At 37.4% G+C, this 20,646-nt stretch overlaps 2 protein-coding genes across 3 annotated transcripts in view; both read left to right on the top strand.

The window, feature by feature from the left end:
• Window positions 1–315: 315 nt before the first annotated feature.
• LOC135083866 (uncharacterized) overlaps window positions 316–20,646 on the top strand; it is a 41,040-nt gene continuing 20,709 nt past the window's right edge. Inside the window, exon 1 of one of the 2 annotated variants that reach the window (XM_063978612.1) lies at window positions 316–659. The gene's annotated coding sequence lies outside the window, so the exon portion shown is untranslated. The remainder of the gene's footprint in view (window positions 660–20,646) is intronic. The other variant, XM_063978610.1, reaches the window with a different exon arrangement.
• Window positions 9,246–11,564, top strand: LOC135083637 (uncharacterized). Its single transcript, XM_063978341.1, has one exon. The coding sequence runs from the start codon at window positions 9,246–9,248 to the stop codon at window positions 11,562–11,564; it is 2,319 nt and encodes a 772-aa protein (XP_063834411.1).

Raw genomic sequence — 20,646 nt, 5'->3', positions numbered from 1 at the left:
AATAGTCCTAAAGGACTACACCACATTCCCTTAGCAATCGTAAAAACTAAAAGTTACGAGGTCAAAGGACCTAAAATATAACCGTAAAAACATAACAGTACCGTAATGTTTTCTTATTTTGATCCTTCGGTCGGTCATTGACAGTCAGATTTCACACTAACCGGTCATGTTATACTTGTCCCTTTCTAACTCGAACAAACTTAACCAGCAAGAAGAAGACAAGAAAGCAACGGTTCTTCTGAACTGTTCAGAGTCAAGGACGGATGCACTTGGTTTTCTACTTGTAAACGAGACGGTGCTATACATCAGAAAGAGACGACGCGCGAGTTTGATTTAGATGAAAAAAGAAGATCGCGCGTAAACGACGTTGCTCACGCGCTCTGTTTTTGAATTTGGAATTTTAAATCTGTGGTTGCGGTTTTGACAGTTGTATTTTTTTATTTGTTAATAGCAACACTGGAATTATATTCAGCCATGTATACGTGTTCTTAGTATCTTTGCGTTAACCGGTGCGTGAATAGACACACGACAGTTTTCTAGATATCGTCGCGTTGCAAAAAGTTGGTGACAGTGGACATTGTTGAATAGCATTATTTAAATGAAGTGCCTGTAGTGACTTGGATATTGGATTTTATTCAATTTTACCGGTTTGAGGGTAAGTTGAAAATACTTTGAAATTATTTTTTCAAATAATTTTAGCTTTTAGACTTATAAAATAATATTTTCATATTTTTTTCTTGCGAATTATTGTGGTTTCATTATTTATATTATAATAGTCATGCGTTAGTAATTAAATTAACAGGAAAACTCTGTGATAATTAAACTACCTGCATAAATAAATTCATGATGACGTTAAAGAAACAGTTAATTTAACCATAAATTCTTACTTTCATAGCAGACTATTATTGCGATCTATATACCTACCTACTTTTTTATCAGCATACCTAAGTATACTTAGTTATTCACATCATGCGGGGAATTTAAATAAATTCCAATACTTATTGCGTTTAACAAAACTATCACAACGAAGTGGAATAAGAAGAAAGAAATTTAACAAAATAATAATGACGAAAGACAATGACTAAAATGCGACGGGTATAGCTAACCCACTTCCCAACGTTGGGCAATGTTATTATAACTAAACTCAATCTTATTTACTTAGGCCACAAGTTTAAAATTCCCTATTACACTTTTGTTGCTAAATAGGAAAACTTTATGTGCCATCTCATACAATTTCATCATCGAAATGTAATTTTATTTACTCACTAGCGGCCGCCTGCGACTTCGTACGCGTTGATCCCGTTTTTCGCCCTTCATCTATCTTACCTGGTTTAGATATTTTTCATACAAATTTTTTTCCCGCTAACTCCCGTTCCCGTGGGAATTTTGCAATATCCTGTTGTAACTAAGCTTTAAGTTTACTAAGGTACCTGCATGCCAAATTTCAAGCGTCTAACTTAAGCGGTTTAGATTTTTCATACAAAAGGATTTTCCCGCTAATTCCCGTTCCCGTGGGAATTCCTAAGTATACTATAACCTGCCCAGGAGTGTGAAGAATAATTGTACCAAGTTTCGTTAAAATCCGTCGAGTAGTTTTTGTTTCTATAAGGAACATACAGACAGACAGACAGACAAAAATTTTACTGATTGCATTTTTGGCATCAGTATCGATCACTTATTATCACCCCCTGATAGTTATTTTGAAAATATATTTCATGTACAGAATTGACCTCTCTACAGATTTATTATACCTAAGTATATAGATATTCTAATATAAACTACGAGTACATTTCAAACCAGGTCAATATGACATAGCAAAATATGCTGTCACATCATTAATTCTAATTTGATGATTGATTAACCTACATAACAATAAATGCAATTTAGCTGACTTTGTTACTTCTTTAAAACCGTTACTAAGCAACTTCTTTCGTTCATCTAATACCTACTTATGCACCTACTTTCAGTTTGCTCGAAAAAATCGCGATAAGCTATTTATACTCTCTCAAAAAAATCTAATTATCAACATAGGTACTCAACTTTAAATCGAAAACTGGTAAAAAATAACAAATTGGAAAAACACTACCTCACAATTTACAGAACTGGTTTTAATGAAAATCCTTGGGCCTCCCCTTTGTCCAGCAGTGGACGTCATTTTGCTGAAACGGAACATCGCAATGTGCTAATACTATTCAAGTATTCTAAGAAGAATATGATAGCAATCCCAAGATAATTTACTTTAATAATGGTTTAAATAAGCTTAGTAAAAAGGATAACCTGTTCTAATGCACTTTATCTGCTAGAATTAGCTCGATTAAAATGATTGCTTGCTATTTTCTACTCGATTAAGTAGGATGAAGAAGTTATAAATGACTATAAAAGCATTGAGATCCATAAAAGTTATGATTGGATCTTTTAATCACACAGAATAGCTTTATCTAAATTCTATTTTTTAATAACACAAACATTAAAAGAAGTATAAATGCAAAAACTTCAGTAATTAATATGATCAAATCTGGAAATAAATGATCTGAAACTTTTTCTAAAACAAAAAACATCATTTCTAAACAGTTATTAAAATTGTCTCGCACAATTAATATTTTCATCAGCAAAATTATATGTTTTTTGTCTTTTAACAACGCCACGATAAGCTTGCATGATAGTAATTATCTCTTTCGTGAGCGAATTAACAAATCGATATCTCCACGTCTGGAGATATGAGTAATCGATTCAGATTTATGTGATCGATTACGAAAAACAATGATAAACCATTATGAAAAACTTGATTAGTAGCTACCAGATTATAGATGAATAGCGGCCGCCCGCGACTTCATACGCATGGATCCCTTTTTACCCCCTTCATCTATCTTACGCGGTTTAGATTTTTTCATACAAATGTTTTTTCCCGGTAACTCCCGTTCCCGTGGGAAGTTTGCAATATCCTGTTGTAACTAAGCTTTAAGTTTACTAAGGTACCTGAATACCAAATTTCAAGCGTCTAACTTAAGCGGTTTAGATTTTTCATACAAAAGGATTTTCCCGCTAATTCCCGTTCCCGTGGGAATTTCGGGAATTCCTTTCTTAGTGCACCTCTACGGTACCTAAGCTACGTCCTTTCCAAATTTCAAGTGCCTACGTTTAGCCGTTTAGGCTGTGCGTTGATATGTCAGTGAATCAGTCAGTTTCTCCTTTTATATATTTAGTATTTAGACTAGCTATGTTCGCGACCTCATCATCATCATTTCAGCCACAGGACGTCCACTGCTGAATATAGACCTAGGCATCTCCCAATGATTTCCACATGGCCCGGTTGGTGGTGGCTTGCATCCAGCGCCTACCTGCTAAGTACGTTTATGAGGTTGTCGGTCCACCTTGTGGGTGGACGTCTCACGCTACGTTTTCCGGAACGTGACCTCCAAAAAATTAGAAGAATTTTCCAATCACCTAGATAGTAAGTATACATACATACTTAGGTACACAATATTTTTGTATACTCGTAGATGCAAAAGTATACGTACCTATTCATAATTCTGAACAAAAAATGACATTGTTCACAATAATGACCCATTTGACTTACGAGTATCATGACAATATAAAGAATTTCAGTCATTGTGAAAGTGAATGCAATTATTTTTTGCATATGATTAAGAAACTCTCTCGAATCATTTAGTAAATGACCAAATAGGTAGAATATTAATATGGACTTTTATAAATAACTAGCCTACAAAGTATGATACTTGCTGATCAATGTTTTTCCCCTATATACCTGTTAGTTTTCTGAAAGAAAACTTTCTGCCATTTACTCCACAGATCAAAAACACATCAATTTATTTAAAAAAAAAACCCTAACTATTGTTGCTTTTTTTAGACAAAAAACTGCCCTACTTAGGAATGTAACGCAAGCCTACTACATTACCGTTAAATCTCTTAATCGTTTGCAATTTCTCGTTCTACCCGCAAAATCTTAAACAATTTGAAACCAGAATTTACAATCCAGTATAATCTTTCTACCCGCACAAAACCCTTAATAAATCCGGGCAACATCTGCATTCGTAAAAAACTGTCTCGAGCCAAGCATGGCAACACTGCGTAATTGTTTCACTGAATTAATGCTGCTAATTTATTCTGTGGCAAGTGTTGCCAATTTATCACACGGTTATGATCGTTGGGGTAACAGGTTGGGTGTTTTTGACCCAGTTCGGAAATGGGGAAAATTAAATTGTTGTGGCAACACCAAAGTAAAACACAAAAAATTAAATTAACATTATCAAATCTTGTGTATTTAAATATGACTATTCGATATAATTATGTACCTATTGTTCATTTAATATTTTGTTTTTATTAATCATACTTAACAATCAGTGAAAATAAATTATTTGCCTACACGATGCAATAAAAATGGAAATAACTTATAAATATTATACATAATAGTTTCAATTATTATTGGAAAGTATTCGGCTCGATTCTAGATATTAAAATGTCAAGATTAGATACTTAATTAATTTAATTTGTATTAATCACGCCAATTTGCGTGGCTATAAGACCGTTATTTAATCATTTGTTTTATGTTTCTTTCATTTTTGTTAGTTTCGTGTGTTGTGTAAGTTATTTATAACTTCTACTAGGTTACACAGAACTTTAGTAAATACAATAAATAATAAAATTAAAATAAATTGTAGGTTAAAGTTTTTCTTTTAGGTTAAACTTTTCTTTGTTTCGTTTTTTTATCTTTCCAGCATACGAAAAAAACCATGTAGGTTATATTTACTTTGGGGCAAACAAGGTGACTTTTTTTATTCCATTTCACTTTTTTTTGTCGTCAAATCATGACAGGTGTGACAGGTAAGGTTATACCTAACTATTGAGGTCATGTCACTGGAATTTGATTTTGAAAAATAAACAAAATTATGTACGAGTACAAATACCGATAGGTAGGTATTTTTTCTAAAGATTAATTACTCCAAAACGTATTTTAACATACTCGGTTTGGACATTGCAAAAAGAAGTAGATCTTAGAATAAAACCTCCTTTGAAGCCTTTTCCAATTATTTATGGGAACCTTAACTTGACTTTTGGGAACCTACCTACACATTCTCGTGCTTAACAATAAGGCTACTTAAATAACATAAGTTGGATTGTAACATAATTTACGTCCATTATTACGGTTCAAACAGTTTTTTGTTACACCAATTCCGTGATCGTGATGACTCGTTATTTTTTCCCGCAATTAAATCTTTTTTCTTGTACAGACGTCAGCACATAAAGTGTGGCATCTATTGTAGTTGTATTATGGTCTATTTTATATAAAAAAGTGGTGCTGATGACTGTACGATCTCCGAAATTATGGTGGCTACCAAGACAGGTGGGGTCGTCGACCCTTCATCGCCGCGCGTGACGTCACCCGCGGTAACGTTTACCGTTATAAGGCGAGGTTGCACTGTGGCATTCACCCGATGCGAGCCGAGTGTACACTTCGGAATGTAATTATCACGTCGGGGGCACGTGGATTAGTGCGTCATTTGTTTTTATGTCGTGCCATCTCTTTCTATTTTTGCGATAAATGTATTATGACGAATGTATCACTAAAATGACACATAACATTTAGATTTTTTTTTAATTTATTTATAATGTTCATTATATTTCTTATCCAAAATTAATTTTATAATTCTAGGCACTGCCTACTATATGGCTAGGTATGGAAACAGTACCGTTACGTCAAACCGCATTAATGCCGACTTTGTGTCAGAGACTTTATTAGTTGTCATTTCGAATGAATGATGGTTACAAATCACTGCTACATTAAAATTTGCGAAATGGTAGCAAAACTTATTTAAATAATCCATCAACGTCTAAAATAAGATTTTTAAATAAGGCAGTAATTTGTGCGTATACAAGTTTGTATAATTCCTAATGTAAGATTGATGCCTATCTATTTTGAAGTTCTTTTTTAAAATTGCAAAAATTTAAAGCAAAATTACCAAAAAACATTGTTAAACTAACCTTTACATTGCAAAAATAATATTGTTAAACCTTTACATCTCATTACATGCAAATTCCTCCAGTACTTGTCAGGGTGACTCACTCTCATTAACATTTTGGGACAGCTATCTCTATCGGTCACTAGATTACTTTCACTGACTCATAAGTCACTCACGTTTAACTAACTCAACATTTATCACATTGTTTAATAATAATAACTAAGTATTTAATTAATTTCCGACCGACGAGGATCTTGTAAAGGTCGCGGGAGGTGCCTGGATGCGAGCGGCGCAGGACCGGTCTTTGTGGAAATCCTTGGGGGAGGCCTTTGTCCAGCAGTGGACGTCTTTCAGCTGAAACGAACGAACGAACGAATATTATTTAATTTAACATTCGGGGAACATTTATTTCAAATGCGTGTTGTAGACCAAGAGCTAAGCAAAGTTAGTTTAGCTTACCTCGCATATCTGACGCGGTTTTCCATAGTTACGTGCAAAGCGCAAAATATACAAACACTAAGGGAAAGCGCTATGCGAGATAAGCTAAACTATTATATAGATCTTGTTGGAGATTGGAGCGTAAGAAGGAAAAGACCACGAAGATTACCACGGATTTATTTTAGAACATACAGCACACAGAGACTACATGAGATCGAGTGACTGATCCAGAAGTCTGGAAACCTTACATTGACAGCGGAGTGCCAAATTCAAATATTCAAATATGCTTGCGTTTAACCAAAAAGTTTCTAACTTTCCAACACTGGCCCTTAAACGCAAGCTAAACTTACAATAAATACATTTATAAAACACTTAACACTAAAGAAACACAACACAAATACAAAGTTAACATTTTTAAAAAACTTAAGTTACAATTAGCTTTAATTCAATTGTTAGTGTTTAATACCTCCATGCTCAGCATACTGGCTGATTCGATAATTTTTTATAAAAAAAAGAAAAAAAGGAAAAAAAGCTGTCAATTGTTTTCACATACTTCGCAGCTCGCTTTTGTCTGTAACACAATACAATTTTTCTGCGTCGTATCAAATCAAATATTATCATCGTCGTTTTCTTAGACCTACTGGTCAAACGTACTCCATATTTTTGTGGTCATTTCGAGCACGAATAGCTCTTTGGATTCTACAGTCAATAAAAAACGCTCATCGAAAACTCTAAAATTTCCAGGTAGCACTTTTTAGCACGCCATTGTTAACTTCGTAAGTCGAAAATTCAAACTTTATTGTATTACTTTTACGTTACTTAAACGTTGACTCAAGCAAACACAGTTTTACTTGTCAATTATTTCGTAAAATCGTAATAAAAACTCGTCATTTCAAACTTATTTTCATCGTTGAAAACTTGAACATTATGTCGTATTGTCAATATTCATGATCAATTCAATCTTTATTGTTTTACTTTTACGTTATTTAAACGTTGACTCAAGCAAACACAGTTTTACTTGTCAATTATATCGTAAAATCGTAATAATAACTCGTCATTTCACACTCATTTCCATCGTTGATAACTTAACATTTTGTCGTATTAGCAATATCCAAAATGGATGATGATTCAAAGTTAACTTTACTGAATACTCGTCGGGAGTATGTATTTCGTGAGATTCAAATATTGTACGATTTATCTCAACAAATTACGACAGACAGGAGCAAACTTGCGATATTTAAAAGTCGTTTCAAGCGCATAGATGCTATTCGAACTGAATTTGTCGAAGTTACAGACGAAATAAACCGGTTAATTTTAACAATTAATCCAGACACACAAATTGATTACAAGAAGGTAGAATCATTTGATTTGTTGTATTATTCCGTTGTTTCGGTGGCTGACGAGGTGTTGCCGTCGTTAGCGTCAAATTCTGCCGCGGCTGCGAGTAAGGTCAGTGACCCCGCGTCACCAAAACAATGTCCTCAGGTTCGTTTGCCAAAAATCGACCTACCAAAATTCGATGGCAATCTTGAGTTATGGCGAACATTTTATGACACATATCTTTCTTTAATTCATGAAAACGCAAACCTCAGTACTATTGAGAAATATCATTATTTGCTTTCTTGTCTCACTGGATCTGCATTGTCAATAGTTAAAAGCATACCAGTAATTGCTGATAATTATGAAATTGTCTTCAACGCATTGATTGAAAGATATGATAACAAACGAATTTTAGCTGTCAATTACTTGGAAAAAATATTTAATTTCACACCTTTAAAAACAAATAGTTTCAGTGAATTGCAAAAGTTAACTAACTTGCTAGTAGAATCTGTTAATGCTTTAAAAGCAATGAAAATTTCAAATTTGGGTGAATTTATTTTATTCTATCTTGCATCCAAGAAATTAGATTCTCAAACCCGTGAGCGTTTTGAGAGTGAGAACTTTAAGGTTGGAAATATAGTACCTGAGTTTGAAGACTTAAAAACTTTTTTGTTAAATTACATCAAAGTTTTAGAAGCCTGCGGTCGTTCTACTAAAACAAACGATTTTCAAAACTCAAATTCTAAGCAGGGTGCAAAACCTAAAACAAATTATAATCAAAAATCTTCTTCTTTTCCTATTGAGTCGGGATTGTGTTCAGAGACAGGGTCGAACTCGTGCACAGGGCCGTATTTGACTTCCGATGATCACGGGGAGGATTTTAATTCTGAACCAGACTTGAACACAGGGGTGTATTCAGCATCAAATAAATTCCCTGGCTGTTCATGTTGTGGTTATTCTCATCATTCTATTTACAAATGTCCAGTTTTTCATAGAATGTCAACCATTGATAAATTAAGTAACATTAAAAGAAAAAACCTTTGCAGCAATTGTTTACGCCTGAACCATCAGGTAGATAATTGTTTTTCTAAATCAAATTGTTCAAAATGCAAGCAACGTCATCACACACTACTTCATGAGGATGTGACTGCTTGCCCCAGTACCTCTTTGACTGTCAAGCAGTTACCTAACACTGATACTTCAGTGAATGCAGTGAATGCTAGTGCCCATGTAACTCATGGCCAATCGCAAGTGATTTTAGGCACATGTGTTGTTCAAGCTCGTGGTCCCAGCGGTGTGATTAAGGTTCGAGCTCTTATCGATAGTGGAGCCCAAGATTGTTTCATGACTTCTTCGTGCGCTCAGCGGCTTGGCTTGCCATTGCGGCGCTGTAGGATTACAGTTGCTGGACTAGGACAAAATACTGTACACCAGGTGAAAGGTGTGACGTCATGCGTTATCCACCCCTGTTTATCTGAAGAACCTCAGTTTGAAATCTCACCAATCATAATGGATACCATTACAAATAAAATGCCAACAGCGCAAGTACCTTCACACGTTCGAGATTCTTTTAGACACTTGGTGTTAGCTGATAATCAGTTTGATAGACCTGCAGAAATTGATCTGTTGCTTGGAGCAGAGTTATTTCATAACATCTATGATGGCCAACGTTTGTTTTTTGGCTCTGACTTGCCAGTAGCTCTTCACAGCGTGTTCGGATGGGTGATCAGTGGAAAATTGGATCTTTCTTGTCGACCACCAACTTCAACCACCTCTCTCTTCGCTTCTACACTTGCCCTAGACAATGTAGTCAAGCGTTTCTGGGAAGTTGAAGAACCTCCTATAGTAAAGATTGTTAGCCCAGAAGACGTGAAGTGTGAAAACATGTTTTCTGATCTTGTAAGGCGAAACTCAGATGGTCGTTATGTGGTGCCTATAATGCTTAAGGATCCACTTGAAGAATTGGGTGATTCGCATCAAATGTCTATGTCTCGCTTGCATAATTTGGAAAAGCGACTTATTCGTCACCAACAGTTGAAAGCTGACTATGTTCAGTTCATGCAAGAGTATTCTGATTTGGGACACATGACTTTAGTGGATTCACCTTCAGGTGCGAATGGAAACATCATAGCACATCATTGTGTGATTCGCCCGGAGAGCAACAGCACAAAACTCCGTGTAGTCTTTGATGCTAGCGCGAAGACTGGAAATGGAAAATCATTTAATGACATTGTTTATACTGGACCGAAACTACAGAATAACATTGTTGATATTATCACAGCACTTCGGCTGGATGGTATAGTTTTTACAGCTGACATATCTAAGATGTACAGAAATATTGATCTGCGTCCCGAGGACAGACAATATCAAGATATATTCTGGAGAGACTCACCGGAAGAGACTGTGAGTGAATTTGAATTAAACACTGTGACTTACGGTGTGAGTAGCTCACCTTATTTGGCTATTCGTACACTTCATCAGTTGGCTCAAGATCATGGTGAGCAATGGCCTCGTGCAGCAACTGCATTGCTCAAAGACACCTTTATGGATGATATCGTGGTGACAGCTCCGTCGGTGGACGTTGCCTTAGAAATAAAAGACGAGCTAATAAATTTACTCGATTGTGGAAAATTTGAGCTACGTAAATGGATCAGTAATTCTCTTGATTTTCTTTCACATCTTCCAGCTGATCATCGTCAAACACCTAAAGCGTTTTGTGATAAAGAAAATCAATGTACACTCAAAATTCTGGGCATTCAGTGGGACCCACTCAATGACAAGTTTACTTACACTCATTTAGAAATGAACCCGGCTTGTACCAAGCGGATTGTTCTCTCGAGTGTGGCAAGAATTTATGATCCACTCGGATGGCTAACGCCAGTGGTATTATTGGCCAAGATGTTTATACAAGAACTGTGGCGTCTACAACTGGACTGGGACGAACCAGTTTCTACTGAAATGTTACAGAAATGGCAAGATTTCGTACGAAAACTGACAAATTTATCTAGTATCAGTATACCTCGGCAAGTAGTTCACTCAACTACATGGTTGAATACAGCACCACACAAATTGAAAATGTTCGTTGCTCACAGAGTCGTAAAAATTACGGATGATCTCAGTGTTGATAACTGGAAGCACGTAGCAACGCATGATAACCCTGCGGATTTATGCAGCCGTGGATTTCGCTGTTCCCAGCTTGTTTCTCACCAAGTTTGGTGGCATGGTCCTGCTTGGCTTGTGACTGAGAAATCGTTGTGGCCCGTGCAAACGGATATCAGCCCTCCAGATATTGTACCTGAATTGAAATCGGCGGCTTCTCATACTTTAACTGCGTCAAAGGAAACTAATGTTGATGCGATTAGCGAGCTTGTGGAAAGATCTTCATCTTTTTTACATTCTCAGCGAGTTCTAGCATGGTGCCTTCGGTTCATCGGCAACTTGAAAAAGAAAAGGGACGACCGTGAACATAACACGGATTTGACTGTCACGGAACTTGAGAACTCACTGGTTGTTCTTATTCATAATGAACAGAGACGCCATTTTTCTGAAGTTCTGGACTCTTTCGCTACCAACTCCAGTTCCAGATGTAACAAATCGCTGCTCAAGCTCAGTCCATTCATTGATGAAGCTGGATTACTGCGTGTGGGGGGGCGTTTGCGTAATGCGCAGCTTCCATTAACAGCGATTCACCCATTTCTGCTTCCGAAGCACTGTCATTTGTCGAAGCTATTTATTGATCACTACCACCGGGTATACTTACACTGTGGGCCGCGTGTCCTTCAGAATTGGAACAAAGAAAATACTGGATTCTTGGTATTCGCAACATGATAAGATCCAGACTTGCGAAATGTGTCACAATGCTTCAAGGTCAAGCAATTACCAGCACACCCCTTAATGGGAGACCTTCTAGGCCCGAGAGTACAACCAGCTCGTTGTTTTCAAAATATTGGAATAGATTTCGCCGGACCTTTCACTGTCAAAGAAAGCACTAGACGTAACGCTCGCACTTATAAGGCTTACGTTTGCATTATGGTCTGCTTGGCAGTTAAGGCTGTTCATTTGGAGGTTGTTACTGACTTGTCGACTCCAGCTTTTGTAGCAGCCCTTGATAGGTTGCTTCACGCCGTGGACTGTGCAGGCTCATAATCAGTGACTGCGGTAGAAATTTCATAGGAGCGAAACGGTATCTTAACGAAACTCAAAGGTTTTTTTCCCGCTTTGAGGTGTATTATGTATATAGTTCTAGGGAAGTTTTATTTTTGTTTCTTAACTAATTAATTCGTTCATTTTGTTTTAATGCAGGTGCTTATCCTTGCGACTTTTAAGTTGTTGCTAGAGTGCAATATAATTTAATTTTCACTGTCCCTGTAAGAATGCGTGCAGTGTTTTATTATTTCTTCTTTTCCTCTTGAAGAGGTTTAATTTACTTTTTTTTTGAAATCCCTAAGTGATTTCAAGTGGGGGGGTATGTTTAATACCTCCATGCTCAGCATACTGGCTGATTCGATAATTTTTTATAAAAAAAAGAAAAAAAGGAAAAAAAGCTGTCAATTGTTTTCACATACTTCGCAGCTCGCTTTTGTCTGTAACACAATACAATTTTTCTGCGTCGTATCAAATCAAATATTATCATCGTCGTTTTCTTAGACCTACTGGTCAAACGTACTCCAGTTAGCATTAAGTAACTTAAATTACAGTTAGCAATTGACACACAAACTTATTGTGTTTCTCTTTACATAGTGCTTTAGTTAACACATCAGCTAACATAACAACAGTTGACAAATATTTAATTTCAACTATTCCTTTGTTTACAATTTCTTTAATAAAATGATGACGAATATCAATATGCTTAGTTCTAGAATGAAACATATAGTTTTTACATAGTTTTATAGCAGATTGATTGTCATTGTAAATTGTTATTCTAGGCATGGTACCAAAAATCTCACATATAAACTTTCTAATAAATAGAGCTTCCTTACATGTGTCAGACAACGCCATGTACTCCGCCTCAGTACTGGACAAGGCAACAGTACGTTGCTTGCGACTCTCCCAAGTAACGACTGACTTACCAATAGTAAACACAAAGCCTGTGTATGACTTGCGGTCCATGTTGTCTGACGCCCAGTCAGCATCAGCATAAGCTGAAATATCCATGCCCGACCTAGAAAACACAAGAGCAAAATTAGTAGTACCCTTCAAATAACGTAAAATTCTCTTCGCAGCTTTCCAGTGACTTTCTCCGAAGCAATCGTTGAATTGACTAAGGTAGCTTACGGCATGACTTATATCAGGTCTCGTGCAAACTGCCACATACATCAGTGAACCAATTAAACCTCTGTAGTCATAGGTCTCATCTTTAGGTTCCTTGCAAAGTTTCAGTCCCGTTTCCATGGGTGTTGCAATAGGTTTACAGTCCTCCATTCGAAACTTCTTCAATACCTTCTGTATATAGTTTGACTGAGTGAGGTAAATTTTATCATCTTTCCTCATCAACTTCATCCCAAGTATGTGTTGAGCTGGCCCTAGATCAGTGATTTCAAATTCATCCTGCAATCCTTTCTTAATATTATCCCTGTCTGGAAAACCTGGAGATGAAAATACAATTAGATCGTCCACATACAATGCAATGATCATCATCAATCCATTTTCAGACTTCGAGAAAACACAAGGCTCAGAATTCAATTGACTGAACTTCAGCTTGTTGCATAAAACCTTGGTAATCTTGTCATACCAAGATTTGGAGGCCTGTTTAAGTCCATAAACAGCCTTATTAAGTTTATATACCATTCCTTCACTACCTTTCACCTTGAAACATTCTGGCTGCTCCATATGGGTGAATATCCCAAACACGTTTTTTACGCGGCGGAGCTGAGAATCGATGGGGGAAATGTAACTAGAGCGATGATTTTTTTTCTGTATATAGTTTATACAGCGTTTTACACGATAGCAAAGTCTTCAGGACAATAGGTAGTTATTTTATGTGCTAAAAAAAATTTCAAAGACCCAAAATCTAATAGCGGTGGCGCGTCCTAACTCTATTTCTACTCATAAATTGTGTTATTCCTTCTTTCTCGGGGATTCTAGTAATTTAAAAATAGTATAGCCATAAAATACATTAAATAAGACTTCCAAATGATATGAAAGAAATGTGATATTTCATATTTTAAGTGTTTTAAATAGCCTTTCAAAACTGTCCCACGAAAAAAAGCAATTACAGTGGCTCAATTTCGACACTCTCTTACTTCTCCAAAGAAGCTTTGAGAGACGTAGAGTTCTTCTTCCCTGCATCACTCAACTGTGTCCTCATGATCGGGCTATAAAGACTTGCGACTTGTGGTATTGTTTTTCCAGCAGACCCGTAAATATTAGTATCAGCGGCACAGGAATACAAAATTTTTCAATTTCGCTGGCAAGTGTATGAGTGAAAGCTACTTACTTAGATGCTAAACGATTCTTTAACATGATTAAAGTTTGGTGTTTTGTTGTATCTGCATACAGAAATTATTGATCAGAATTATAGTTTTCTTTATAATTTGAATTTTGTAACAGTTTTTCAATTCCGGTGGCGCAATTTCGGTGGCTCCGGTGGCGAATCTATTGCCGGAATTGGTCTTATTGGCTCTGGAGCATTGTACCTAGGTCTACTAAGGTCTCAGTCATAACTACAATATCGTCAGTGAATCGAAGTTGTGTGATGTACTCGCCGTATCTTGATACTGAGCTCGGTCTAGCTCAGAAGCTTGAAAACCTCTAAGTGGGAGGTAGTGAAGACTTTAAGAGATTATGGTGTCTCCAACTCTGAACCCTCGCAGCAATCAGATAAGTTTCGAGTTCTGATCTTGGAGGAGGGCTGATATGATGAAGTTTTCATACAAATACTTCAGAAGTTGCATGTATCGACAGTCAATTTGACGCCATTAAAGAGACTGTAGCACAGCCCAGGTCTTGACCGAATCGAAGAAGGTACAAAAAGGCCAATAATAATGACTGATTATAGTCCTCAGTCTTCTGCATAATTTGACGCAGCATTAAATATGTACGTAGTATTACAAACGTCTTTTCGAAAATGAGGTTGTCTGGGAGACTGGATGTTTCAGGAAAAAGCTGCCTCACCTGACTCTGGACCATCGCCAACGTCCATTCCATTCCAGTCTCTAGCACCACCACCATGTCTTATTTTTTGGTTTATCGACCAATAAACATGGTGGTATTTAAGAGAACTTTAGTACTAGCATTCCATCTGATTTCATAAGCTCAGTTGTGATTTCATTATCTCCTGGTACATACCTTGTTGTTTTTAATAGGGCATTCTAATCTCACTCAAGCTAAAGTCTAGGATATCTTCGCTAAAGGGTCGGAATAATCTCGATCTTCAGCCTAATTACTCTCTATTTAGTCCTCCGTTTCTTAATTGTACTACTTTCATCTAGCTCATTGTCGCTAGGTTTGCATAGTTTTCCGTTAAATTACCCTGTCACAAATATGTAATGTGTTAGTTCAGTAGCTGGTATAGATCTAGAAATATCTTCATACTTAATCTCCAGTTCGCATGGTCTTTAGCGAATAATTAGTTGCGTAATTCTGAGTATAGGATAGGTATGATACCATCATGAAAACTTGGCTAGCCTGGACCAATATTTTTACTTATGGAAGATAAACCTAACACCAACCTGGGGCAGTTGGTCGCCCTCCCGGGACTAGAGTTGGTTTCTGGGTTTGAGGGTCATGTATGATGTCTTTGTGATGACTCTAGAATAACGGGGCTGTTGGCGGCTAGAGCCAGAAAGTTTTGGATTTTTTCTCTATGGAGGGATTTTGCCGTTATCACCATGCTTAGCAGGCTGGTTGGTAGTTCCAGTATGGTAGTATAATACCCGGAAAGATGCTGCAGCCCACCCTCCAGTATTTTGATTCCTTAGTCGGCTATTACGACTCACGTGGGAAGATTTGATGCTTTTTTAGGGTCACAACACAGGCCTGAATATTGTTTTTAATTATAAACATCTTTACTGGATAATAATACTTAATTGATTACAAATAAATAAGTAATTTGAGACAATCATCCATAACATTCCGAATTCCGCTGTATAAATAAATTTCGGTGGATTGGTTCTTAATTCCGGTGGCTCAAATACAATTTCGGTGGCTCTTGATAATTTCAAATTGACATATCTCGAGAAGTATTAATAATATTTTGATCTCTACCATATCATTGAATAATACAAGTTATTTACTATTATTTCTGCCACAAAAAAGTTTTGGAAAGTGGAAATTAAAATTCGCCACCGGAATTAGGCAAAAAACGAGTTTGTTGATATTCACCCATATACACAGTTTCTTCCAAATCACCATTCAGGAATGCAGTTTTTACATCCCAATGTTCAATATCAAGGTTATACTCTGCCGCTACTGCCAGAAGCATCCTGAGTGTAGAGTATCTAACCACAGGTGAGAAGGTTTCTTGATAATCTATACCATATTTCTGTGTGTATCCCTTGGCAACCAAACGAGCTTTATATTTCAATAACTCGCCATCAGCACCATACTTCCTTTTGAAGATCCATTTGCATTGAACAGGCTTACGACCTGGTTCAGGCTTTGTTAGAGTCCAACATTTGAGTTTATTGAATGAATTATACTCATCATTCATCGCCTTCCGCCAGCTGTCTGAATCAGTTCCGCTCAGCGCCTCGGCTGCAGTACGTGGTTCGTCGGGGTAGCCGTCGACCGATCCCACAAGGTTGGCCAGCAGAGGAGACTCCGGAACATCTTCATATGAAGTATCTGTTGACATCTCCGCCTCAGCAATAGAGTCTTCACCTGGAACATAGGTTTCGTCCGAGCAATTTTCTGTGTCATCGCTAGAAGAGTCTTCTGTTGTGCTCGTGCTGACTTCCTGTGATAATCTTATGTCATCAGAAACATCAGATCTCTCATTGGATGACTCTGATTGCTGAATTTCAACAGAACTCTTGTTGAAGTCTACAATTATGTGTTGATCAACATTTTCATCATCTGACATGTTTTTATTAGAGAATTTATTTTCTAAAAACACAACATTGCGAGAATAGACACATTTTGTCGGATTATGTAGCTCTAACAGCCGATATCCCTTAGACTCGTATCCCGCAAATATATACGGTTTGCTTTTCGAGTCTAGCTTTCTTCTATTCTTTACTAAAGAATATGCGACGCAACCAAAAACTCTTAAATGGTTTAGATTTACCTTTTTATTTGTCCATTTCTCTTCAGGTGTCACTCCAGCAACGGCCTTCGTAGGACTTCGGTTTTTCAGGTAAACCGCTGTATTCACTGCCTCAGCCCAGAATTTCATTCCGAGGCCAGCATCTCGCAGCAAGCACCTGACCTTCTCCATCACAGTCCTGTTGGCTCGTTCTGCGACGCCATTTTGTTGAGGACAGCCTGGTATGGTCTTCTGGTGTTTGATCCCACACGCCTTCATATAAGCCTGAAATTTAGAACTCATATATTCTCCGCCTCCATCACTTCTAAGTACCTTTATTTTCTTTCCGGTTTCATTTTCCACAAGAGCTTTGAATTGTTTAAAATATTCAAAAGTTTCATGTTTGAATTTCAAAAAATAAACAAACTGCTTCCTTGTGTAGTCGTCAATGAAACTAAGAAAATATTTAGCTCCCCCTAGAGATGGCTGTTGCATGGGACCACAAAGGTCAGTGTGAACTAGACCTAACACCTCTGTAGCTCTACTATACGACTTTTTGGGAAATGGAAGCCTACTCTGTTTCCCTTCAACACATGACACACATTGCTGAAAAGTCGAATTATTAAAAGAAATACCATTAGCCATACCTTTTTGTAAAAGTTGCATACTTCTCGAGTTCAGATGTCCAAGACGCTTATGCCACAAATCATGGGATGTCGTGTCTACTGCTGGCGACGCCACTATGGTACACTCCTGTTCCACAGTACTGGCGTTGTCTGACACCGTGTCGAGTTGATAAACACCGTTAATTTGAGTACCAGTAGCTAGAATTTCATCACCATTGTAAATAATACAAGAATTTCTGTCAAATTTGACAACATAACCCTTTTTTGTCAAAGCACTGACAGATAATAGATTAGTACTTAAGTTAGGTACGTAATGAGTTTCACTTAGTGTCCTTACACAGTCTTTTAAACGAACCTGAACTTCACCTAAGCCCGCGGTCGATAGCATTTCACCGTTTGCAATGCTCACTTTAAAAACCTTATTACGATCGCACTTCACCATCCCTTTTTCACTATTACACATGTGGTTTGTAGCCCCAGAGTCTATGTACCACACGTCACTTTTCACCTTCACGGAGAGTGCCGACAGATTAGCCTTGTTCTTCTTCCATGGCTTCTTCTGCTGTTTCTGACTCTTTGGCTCGTCCCCGGAGGTCTGTTCTTTGGACGTTGAACTCCTTTTTGGACAGTCCCTCAGCTTGTGTCCTCTGGCACCACACCCGAAGCACATCTCATGTAGTCTTTGTGTGCTTGGGTTCTTCTTTGGGTTCTTCTGTGTAATCAGTGCTGTTTCTTCAGTTTTCTCTTCCCGTCTTTGGGTTTCCTGAAGTAATTTAGTCGAGACGACTTCCGTACTTAGCTTGGTAGATGAGTGCTCAATCGCCATGATGAGCGGGTCGTAATCATCTGTGAGCCCACTCAGTATGATCACCGCAACGAGTTCGTCGTCCAGCGGCGATTCAATTTCACTCAGTTGATGTGAAATTTCTTTTATTTTGTTCAGGTAAACTTCCATTGAGCTACTATCAGATAATTTTGTATTGAAGAGACTCCGCAGCAAGCCCAATCTCCTGCTCAGACCACGTCCCTCATACGTTTTCTGTAGTATTGTCCACGCTTCGTGGGCACTTTTGGCAGTGCGTATATGCGGGATTATGGTCGGCGCCACGGACAGCGCGATGCGCGCTAAGGCCTTATCATCCTTCTTCTTGTTGTCCTCGTCGGCCACCGCTTCTACGCAGTCCCACAACTCTTCATGGATTAGCACCATTCGCATCGAGAACTTCCACGTGGAGTAATTTTCTGCCCCCTTTAGTCTCTCAATGCAATTCTGACCGATTCCCATCGAAGCCATCTTGAATACCGTTCGCCGCTTCCGGTACGGTAATAATTCCAAGTGCGCGATGTATGACCAATCTCGCGGAAATATGAGCGCTTTTCACTTCTTGTAACTACGCTCTGCTACCATGTTGGAGATTGGAGCGTAAGAAGGAAAAGACCACGAAGATTACCACGGATTTATTTTAGAACATACAGCACACAGAGACTACATGAGATCGAGTGACTGATCCAGAAGTCTGGAAACCTTACATTGACAGCGGAGTGCCAAATTCAAATATTCAAATATGCTTGCGTTTAACCAAAAAGTTTCTAACTTTCCAACAGATCTATCGCTTAATTCAGTCAATGCCTGAGCTATGGGAGCGGCACGGGAGGTGTGACATTGACATATTATGACGTAACAGGCATACAAATCTGACGTCTCGCTGACTTTTGACCGTCACAAAATCACCCTCCCGTGATGCTCCTATTCCTCAGGCACTGACTAAATTAAGTGAGGACCTATAACTTAGCTTAGTTCTTGGTTTCAAACCGGCTGAGTCTCACTAATTCTGAGATACACCTTGAACTCTCTAATGTACGTAATCCCATATAAATTAAAGGTCTTCATTGACTGGTCATTTGACTAGACATATAATATCTACCTATCTATCAATTATAGTCGCGCACAAATTTCATTATTTCTATTTTAAGTTCATACTGAATTTCCATTAATTTCTTTACAAATGAACAAGATTAGATCTGTCAAAGGAAATTGGGTTTCACTATAAGTTTTCGTGTAGATTTCTTTAAATTATTTCTAAAGTACATAATCTCTTACGAATACGTTGCCACACGATGCTCTATTGGATAGTCCTTTGAAATTCAATTTACTATTTAACTGCTTATCGTGTCTTTTTCCATATCAAACAATCGAAACAGTTTTTCTTTTTTTTTTGTTTTGAAGCTAACAATAACAAAACAATGCCGAAATGTAGTCCACTGTGCTATTGTAAAAAGAATTTATTCGTTTCTTTAAAACAGTGTTTTTCAACCTGTGGATCGCGACCCCCTGGGAGGTCGCGAAGCCTCTATAGGGAGGTCGCGAGAGGTCGTAAAAACTACTTCAGTAAAAAAAAATCTTATAAATACAGATTAATCCGAAATCTAATTATGCAAATGTTATATGGATTGAAGTATTCCGTCCCTACAAACATCTTTGCAACATTATAAAATGCATGAAAAAAAAAAGCGAACGGTCGGGGGGTCGCCAAAAAATGTTTCATACTAGAGAAGTCGTGTCATGAAAAAGGTTGAAAAACACTGCTTTAAAAGAATACCCACTTTCAGATCGCATCACAGTCGTCGTCCGAATAAAAAATTACAAAAAGAACTTTTATCTTTATGTAGGTACAGTCACCAACAGACAATGCTTTTATTTTTTGTTTTAAAACACATTTTGAGTCACAACTTAAAAAAATATTTTTTTCCTTCGGAGTCCACAAAACAATAGTCTACTATCGCTTACTATCTATCTAAGTATAGATGAGATTAAGTCTTCTTTTATGCATTGTTTTAAACAATGTTACTTTCTCCCACAATTGGAAATGATTCGCCACGCTTTCTTGCTCGTCCTTATGAACTCATTCTTTTATTCTTTACACACAAATAGATTAACTACTAACGTATAAGGCTGAGTTGCACCATCTGCTTTTTGTATGGAGTTTGTAATGAGTACAAAGTCCATACCAAAAGGATCGGTTATTTTTATAGTTAGGTTAAAGTAAGTTGCCAGTCAGTCAGCCTATAACCAATAATAACAGCCAGCCAGCCTATAATT

Source organism: Ostrinia nubilalis, chromosome 24 (genome assembly GCF_963855985.1).
Source record: "Ostrinia nubilalis chromosome 24, ilOstNubi1.1, whole genome shotgun sequence".
Lineage (NCBI taxonomy): Eukaryota > Metazoa > Arthropoda > Insecta > Lepidoptera > Crambidae > Ostrinia > Ostrinia nubilalis.
Note: the sequence above shows the minus strand (reverse complement) of the source record. Positions and strands in the feature narration are given on the sequence as shown.